This window comes from Cucurbita maxima, unplaced genomic scaffold, assembly GCF_002738345.1.
Source record: "Cucurbita maxima cultivar Rimu unplaced genomic scaffold, Cmax_1.0 Cma_Scf00021, whole genome shotgun sequence".
In the NCBI taxonomy this organism is placed as follows: domain Eukaryota; kingdom Viridiplantae; phylum Streptophyta; class Magnoliopsida; order Cucurbitales; family Cucurbitaceae; genus Cucurbita; species Cucurbita maxima.
Window position 1 is genome coordinate 2215776 of NW_019272037.1, and position 8114 is coordinate 2223889.

At 39.7% G+C, this 8114-nt stretch overlaps 2 protein-coding genes and 1 pseudogene across 3 annotated transcripts; 1 reads left to right on the forward strand and 2 right to left on the reverse strand.

The window, feature by feature from the left end:
- The first annotated feature begins 601 nt into the window (after positions 1 to 601).
- On the forward strand, positions 602 to 1867 carry LOC111495721 (probable F-box protein At4g22030). Its single transcript, XM_023145879.1, has one exon. The coding sequence runs from the start codon at positions 602 to 604 to the stop codon at positions 1865 to 1867; it is 1266 nt and encodes a 421-aa protein (XP_023001647.1).
- Positions 1866 to 5824, reverse strand: LOC111495439 (aspartic proteinase). 2 transcript variants are annotated; one of them, XM_023145483.1, is made up of 14 exons: positions 5712 to 5824; positions 4764 to 5142; positions 4608 to 4668; positions 4364 to 4458; positions 4165 to 4277; positions 3901 to 4069; positions 3771 to 3810; positions 3545 to 3609; positions 3072 to 3185; positions 2890 to 2954; positions 2648 to 2804; positions 2424 to 2543; positions 2233 to 2321; positions 1866 to 2144 (listed from the first exon to the last, which is right to left on the reverse strand). In XM_023145483.1, the coding sequence occupies exons 2-14, from the start codon at positions 5133 to 5135 to the stop codon at positions 2060 to 2062; spliced, it is 1545 nt and encodes a 514-aa protein (XP_023001251.1). In that variant the 5' UTR covers positions 5136 to 5142; positions 5712 to 5824; the 3' UTR covers positions 1866 to 2059. The 2 variants fall into 2 exon arrangements, with proteins under 2 accessions (XP_023001251.1, XP_023001249.1); XM_023145481.1 differs by lacking the exon at positions 5712 to 5824 and adding an exon at positions 5269 to 5288.
- A 1067-nt stretch (positions 5825 to 6891) lies between these two features.
- Positions 6892 to 8114, reverse strand: part of LOC111495435 — a 3222-nt pseudogene continuing 1999 nt past the window's right edge.

Genomic DNA, 8114 nt, shown 5'->3' on the forward strand with positions numbered 1-8114 from the left:
CGAGAGATTCTATGTTGTACTTTTCTAAAGGAAAGATTGTTGAATACTATTAAAAGGGAAGCTTAGTTTTGACAATTTAAAGTCTTAATTTTGTTGCTAATTTAATTTTCATAGAAAAATGTCGAATATAAATCTAAATTTGAATGAGTGGTTAGATTTTGACTTACCAAATGGGAAATTCATTTGTCAAAGTCTCAAAAACTTACACACGAACCGGCTTAGTGAAACGCGTCAAAGAACATAACTTTACGGATTCATTCTTGAAATGAACGAACAAACTTGAAACACAGACGCATGGAGCCTATGGGTTGTCAGAACAGAACCATGTTTGTCGGTTTAAAGGCAATTTTTGAACAAAAACATGTTATCTTCTCCATTATTACGTCTTTTATAGCTGTTTGGAGTTGGGTGAAGGAACCGTCATAGATTTGTGTTCTGTAACACATCAGCCTTTTCCCACTGCTCTAGTATTGAACTTGAGAATCAACCACTTCGTACATCTCTGCCTTTCTATATATACATAGAAATTTGAAGCCATTTTATTCAAATCAGCTGTTTCTCTCTTTGCTTCAAAACCTGAGCTTTCCATATCAGTGATTACATGGCTGCATTTAGAACTGCAACCTTAATGGATTTCAAGAGATCTTCGTCTTTGTCGTCGGCACCTTCTCGATCAGGCAATTGCAGCACAGGAGTTTGTAAAGCTACAACGAGTTCACCCATGTTTAAAGCCACTCCTGTGTCTCTACCTAACTTGCAAAGCAGAGATTTTGTTGAGAAATTGGGGATGGGAAGTGGGTTTAAAATTCCAAGTGTTGCGAGTCAGCCAGATCCTGTCGTGGCTGCCAAGTTTTATGCGGTTAAGGAAGCCATAGCAGATAGAGTGGAAATGCATTGGAATGTTGGGGTGCAACGTGACAATTGGAACCGACTCTTGCTGACTTCCTTGAATGCAATTACTCTTGGAGCTGCTACCATGGTTGGGTTGGCAGCTGCAGCCACGACCGGTGCACCTATCATGGCGCTAAAGATATCATCGACGTTGCTATATTTAGCAGCGACTGGAATGTCGGTGGTGATGAACAAGTTACAACCATCCCAACTAGCAGAAGAACAAAGAAATGCTGCTAGGTTGCTCAAGCAGCTTCACTGTCAGCTTCAGTCCAAACTCTCCCTGGGAGATCTCAACAACAACCAAGTAGACGAAGCCATGGAGAAAGTGTTGGCTTTGGATAGAGCATACCCTCTTCCTTTATTAGGATCCATGATTGAAAAATTCCCCACCAATGTGGAGCCTGCAACTTGGTGGCCTCAACAAAAGAAAATGCAGAAGCCTAAGCATAAGCAAGCAAGCACGAAGCTCGGTGGAAATGGATGGAGTAGGGCGCTAGAAGATGAAATGAGAGAGATTGTTGGGGTGCTAAAGAGAGATCAGCAAGAATACTTGAGATTGAGCCAAACGGCCTTACAAATCAACAAGATTTTAGCAGTTTCTGGTCCATTATTAACCTTGCTTGGAGCATTTGGGTCAGTCCTTGTAGGTTCTTGCTCAGGGGCATGGCCTGTTATGCTTGGAGTTGTAGCAGGGTCTATGGCGAGCGTTGCGAACGCAATGGAACACGGTGGTCAAGTTGGGATGGTGTTTGAGATGTACAGAAGCAATGCAGGTTTCTTTAAGCTCATGGAAGAAACAATCGAATCGAATGTAAATTTGAGAGACGTTCGAAAAAGGGAGAACGGAGAAGTGTTGGAAATGAAGGTTGCTTTACAATTAGGGAGGAGTTTATCAGAACTCAGGGAATTGGCTGCATCAAATTCAAGCAGAGGAACAGAGGAAATGGGAGAGTTTGCAAGCAAGCTTTTCTAAGTTTATATATAAATCAGCAGAAATACTAAAGCAACTGTACAAGCTGTGTATCTATAAAAGATTAGAACAGTAGCATCCATTTACAATCTTGGGCTTTACTTTATAAATCCATCAACTTAAAGTAAGGTTCGACTGAAACTAAAGATGGCTCATATGTATAAACATTAAAAGATACCAAACAAGGAGGTTTCTTCAAGCTGCCTCTGCAAAACCGACTCTCAGCTTGCCAAAATCAAAGACGGTGTGGTAGCGACCCATGAAGACATCTCCCAAGATCCTGTGGCCAACGAAAACAGGTTCTTAATGAAAGGGAAGGAGACTTTGAATGATTCTGAAAGCAAAGTAAATGGTAAAAACATATATACCAGAGGGGTCCACGAGGAGGAGGGATATCAAATGCAGTAAATCCACTTATGCACTGAGCTACAGGACCCTCACCAACCTTGAGTATATACTGTTCACATTGCTCGCTATTTTAGAGAACGATATCGAAAGGGGATAAAAACCAAAAGGGGATAAAATCCTCCGTTCACGCAATTTTCTTTTCTGTATTTACCTCTTCTGGTGCAAGGTCGAATATTTTGCCACCAATGGTGAAGGAAACAGTAGGCATGGAAGAAAGTTGTCCACAGTCGACAGCTGATTGTCCCATTGGACTAGGCATACGATCACATAGCTGCAGGGGAGTTAATTAGTCGAGTCAACAAGAATCGATATTCTGAAGAAAACCAATCTGTAAAATTCTTGGAAGTATTGAGATTTTTTCACTGATTTTTTCACCTCATTGATATAGTTTATTATGCGTTCTTTGGTTTGATTCTGACGAAGTTGATTTTGCATCCAGACAACAGTCATCTCACATACAGAGCACATGCCATCGTGTAGACTGTCGGATGATTTCCCGGCATTCTCGTCCACCACACTCTCAATTCCCATACTACATGACCAACATAATTTCAGGGTCAGTAAATTCACCGAGTAAACGTGTGTGGTCCGATAAAAAGCATGTATGCCTCACTCACCTGACTCCTCGAGTTCCATCGAAAGTACACAAATTAATTTGAGAACATATCTTCTTCGGATCTGCCTGTTGAAAAAATCAAAAGAGCTCTATAAAAGGTATAAAGATTGGGTATCTTAAGCAGTGTAAGACCAAATTGCTACGTTAAGAATCAAGAAGTTAAAAACGAAAACGTTATCTTGCCTCAGATAAAAGCAAGTCCATAATAGTTTGCCCATATTGTGCGACGACGGCCTTGCATTGCTGGCTAACAACTCCTTTAGCTCCAATGGCGTGATTGATCATAGTTATAACAGGCTAAAAGAGAAAAAAAAAACATTGGAGTGAATAGCCATTTAACCCAACTGCAAAGACAATCACTGTAAAGATACTTATTATAACAACAAGCTCAAGCCTATGGGCTTTCCCTTTCGGACTTCCCCTCAAGACCCCTCAAGATTTTTAAAACATGTCTGCTGGGGAGAGGTTTCCACACCCTTCTAAAGAATGTTTCGTTCTCCTCCCAACCGATGTGGAATCTCACGAACGTTTGATAAGCCATCTTAAAACAGAAAAGTCCAACTTATTTATAAAAAAGTATCATGCAATATGGTATAACACATGTGAAGCCAAGTTACAGATGACAGGGAAGAAAAAGGTCAAGTCTATGTACGCACAGTTGGGCCAGCCAACAGTGAAGTTCCAGAATCAGCTATTGCTGAACAACCACCATCACAAAATCCTGAATTAACAAATTTCTGTAGTCAGAAGCACATAAACACAGAACTCAAGCCACCTGTTACAGAAACAAAAGGAAAAAAAAAAAAAAAAAACTCTCCTTCGCCTTTAGATTCTACTTCTTTTAGATGAATTAAAGTTAATAAGTGAAACATGGAAGCATACCAGTTGGTTCACCATCAATGAGAACATCGCCCATGTCGAACTACAAATCAGAAAGAAAAAATAAAAACTAAGCATGGGGAGTAATAACAATTTGAAGTAGGAGGGATGAGATGGAGACTTGGTAGCCAACCTGCCAATAACCTTTCTGTGTGACAGGAACATAAGTGTGCTTGCCCCTATAATGCTTAGGGTCAACCCCACCAAATACAATTTCACCTCCTTCTTCCTCCTCAACGTTGCGATTGAGCCAAAACGAAAAGACGGGTTCCTTAACAAGACCTTGTTCAACCATGTTATACCTGAGAAGAACATTACAAACGCCTCATTCAAGCCTCTCCATGAACCAAGAGGAATCTTAAACAAGAATCAGGATTGTTGAAAGAACATATCCTACCATACTGGGACAGCATTACCGACTGCGATCTCTTGAAAACCAAGTCCCAACAACCCATCAAACTTGGCCACCAGAAACGTAAGACTCGGTTCTCTGGTTGCCTCTATGAACACCTGAAAGGGACAATAGCAATAAAGAACAAACCATTGATATTCCAACTGTTCAATTCGATATAAACATAGTTAATGCCGGAAGTTACCTGTTCCTTTACGACTAGGTCTCCAACTTTGACATTGTCATAACTAAAGAAACCAGAGACTGCTCCAGTGCCATACCGAATTGAAGCAGATGTCCCTGCACAATGTCAATCAACCAAATTATTTTCGAGTGAAATTGTAGTAACAGCTCCGTGACATCGTGCAAGAAAAAACTACAAACATCCCCACATCAAAATAAGTACCAATAATTACAATTCAATCTTGAACATGGACTTGAAACAGTACCGTTTTTCTTGTATGAACTTGAGCGGCTTGACTTGTACCTGGCATGGAAATGACAAGCCACCTACAACAAAACCAAAAAGTTGAGTACACTCCAAAGGTATCATTTCTACTTAATGGTTTACGTTTCTGAATATAATCAAAGCGACAGATCCTTACAGAAAACAAGCACTTCGCAGAAGGCACCCACAGATTGGAGCTGCCGGTGTCAAAAATCACAGTGAACTTTTGTGGGGGTGTACCAATGGCGATCTCACCATAGTACTGAGCGTCCAGGTAGTTCTTTAACGCAACAATATCAGTATCAGAAGATTCTCCAAGATTACCCTTAGGATTATACTTCCTGAAAGCAGCTTTCAAAATCTCTGCATCCTTGGACTCAACGCGGGCAGCTAAACGGTTCTCTGGGTCTAACTTAATCTTCTTTAGCCCAACTCTAAGCAACCCATCATTGGATGCAGACGACACAATATTAAATGAAACCAACAAGAACAAACACAAGAAAGCTGCTTTGGAGTGGTACGAAGCCATTGGTAACCTACAAGTCCAAAGTGAAGTTGAGAAATCATGAATTATAACCTGATACAAGTCAAGCGAGATGAGCCCTAAACTATTAATAAAAACCTAACCTACTCAAACAAGCCCCAAACTGTTCAATTCTTACATGGAAAAACTATGATTCAAAATCAAATTTCAGGCGTGAACCTCTTGAATTGTTCCAGATTGAGGTTAAACAATAAAAAATAAACTATGAACTTCACCAAATTGCAGAACAGAAGAATAAAAAGAACCCTTAAATGATGCGATCGAATGGCGTAACAAACCCATACACATGCAAAAAGCTTAAAATTCAAAACCCAAAAACATGATCAGCAACCCGACAACCCCACGATCATCGAAAAAACAATCAAATAACAATGAACTGAATCTGGATAGACAGAAACAAAAAACTATAATCACATAAACAAACATCAATTCAAAAAGTAAACAAAACCTAGTTACCAACTTGAGGATCAAGTAAACAATGAAGTCCAAATAACAAAACCAAAAACAATTTAAAAAAAGGCGATCGAGGCATAAAAATCAGAAGAAACAAAACGAACCCACCAGAAAAAGACTTCAGACGAACAAGAGAATTGGGGAAATGATACGCGAATCTGCCTCTTTATAAACAAAACAAGAATACATTGAAGGAAGAAGCGACTGTTAACCGACCTGTCCACTCCAGAAATAAAAAAAACTCAAACGGACCCAACTCATCAACCGGTTACAATTCAAGCTCAAGCGTTGGAAAATGGCAGAGAGGACTTGATCTGGGCCGTCCGTTTTGGAGGGGATAGAGTTGTCTTTTAATCGCACGAATCTTGTAGTCGTCCACGCATCGGACCCGAGGATTTGATTACTCGGATCCCGAAGAAAAGCATTTCGGCGGGTTGAGAATCTTGTGCAACCAGTACTAGAGAGAATACGGTGTTCCCGTTTAATATTAACCGTTGATCGTGTGATGGAGGGATCAGAGAGAAGGTGGATTAAAATAAATAGGAAACGTTACGTGTCCGCAAAGAAGGCAATGTGTTGGTTTAACTGAGAGACGACGTGTCGTAAGCTGATACGAAAGGCAATGGGAGAGGAAGATGTTATTGTGTGCTTCTGTGTATAGGAAGCTATGGTGTGGCCTTCATACTAACGAACTTCTTTAAATGTTAAATTTATTATTTTTATTTTATTTTAATAATTTTGTGAGCACGTTGGGCTCAAAAGAAAGTGGATTGTGAGATCTCACATCGGTCAAAGAAAAAAACAAAACATTTCATATAGAATTGTAGAAATCTTTCCCTATTACACTTAAGAGAAAACGTAGAAAATAAGGTTCAAATAAGATAATATCTACTAAGGTTTGGGCTATTATAAATACCCTTAGGGTAAAATTATTGATCGAGCCATGTTTGAAATTCACGAGGCTCAAAGTCTAAAGGTAAAATAACTAGCACAAACAAGAGAGAAACGGATCTAAATTGTACCTAGTCATGTATTTAAGTTCGAAAAATCTTAATAATATTGAGTCACAATAGTAGCATCTCAACGCTATGGACGAAACTTCAACTTCATCGTAATTAGTACGTTGACTAGGAATGAGCTGGGATTCTTGGCGTCGAGTGAGGTATGATTCACCCAAGTTGTAGCATTATGACACTCATCTTATAAATTTTTTTTTGTCTACACGTTAAGACACTAACTTCATAACATTCTTATCTTATAAATTTCTAGGGCACCAACTTCATCACATTCTTTACAAGAATTATGAGATTCCACATCTATCGGAGAGATTATGAACACAAAATTACACTACTAACGCACAAAGACACCATTAGTGATAGCCTTCAGGATAATAATCTTCCCATTCCTCAACAAACAAAACACAGAAGAAGCATGCAATGACACTAAAGCATGAGCCCAAAGCTTCCATTGCAGCACACAAGACCAGAAAATTGGAACAGCAGCCATCCCAGTAATCATCAATGGAAGCAAAGCCGTATCTTTACCATAGTAAAGGAAGAAGACCGCACCAAAAGCCAGCACCATACACAGCACAGAAACAAACAGGGATCCAAGCCCGCCTACCAACTCCAATGGCAACCAAAACAGAAAATCATTCTCCGCACACCGCGATGTCAAGATTGACAAAAACAACAGTATTGCAGTCGACGAAGACACCAAAGCTATCCCATCTGATATCACAAACACTGTGAACCATTTCTTGTCCACAAATATGGGAAGCCCTGAGCTCTCGTTCTTGCCTCCTGGCACTGTGAACGCTGCTGCAAACACCACGGTCGCTATCAAAGTTGCTACCAGCATGCATGAATTCGCTGTCCTCTTCACCCATTTCTCTCCTTCTTCCTTCAGCTCTTTATGCTCTCTAGTGAATATTTTCCGCGCGGTCTCCCCTCCCCTTCTTTTTAGCCTCGTCGTAAGCTCCACTATATTCTCGACTACCTTAAACCATAGAAGCTCGCTATACATTTGAAACACTGCTCCCGAGACTCGATCGAGATGCTTCGGATTAGCGCTTTTGGCTGCTAATTCAAGCAAGCTGATTTTTTCCGCGTCAAAATAGTATAATAATGTCATCTGGGTTGAAGAGTTTCACGCCCTCTTGTCGATTCTCGACCACTACGTGAAATATGCTCTTCCCATCGTTGTCGATTATCCGTAGAAGATCAGGATTTTCATGCAGCAATATTTCTAGAAATTCAACGTTTCCAACTCTTGCAGCATCGTGTAGCATGCTTGATGGATGTTTTACGAAATTCATTAGATTTTCTTTTGAATTTGCATTTGTTTTGACAATACTCCACATGTTTGCAACCATTTGATGGCTTTTATTTCCATGGTTGTTTTTTTGCATAAATATTTGAACACTGTTAAAAAAAAAAATCTACCGTAAGTGTTTGAACATGAAATTATGAGGTTCTTTATGGTAAAAAAAAAAAAAAAAAAAAAAAAAAT

Excerpts from the sequence above, each read along its gene's own strand:
- LOC111495721 (XM_023145879.1), top strand. The coding sequence starts at position 602 with ATGGCTGCATTTAGAACTGCAACCTTAATGGATTTCAAGAGATCTTCG.
- LOC111495439 (XM_023145481.1), bottom strand. Across the intron at positions 3,186-3,544 it reads CACTGTTGGCTGGCCCAACT|CCTGTTATAACTATGATCAA; the intron begins GTGCGTACATAG and ends TTTCTCTTTTAG. Across the intron at positions 2,805-2,889 it reads GATGGAACTCGAGGAGTCAG|TATGGGAATTGAGAGTGTGG; the intron begins GTGAGTGAGGCA and ends TTGGTCATGTAG.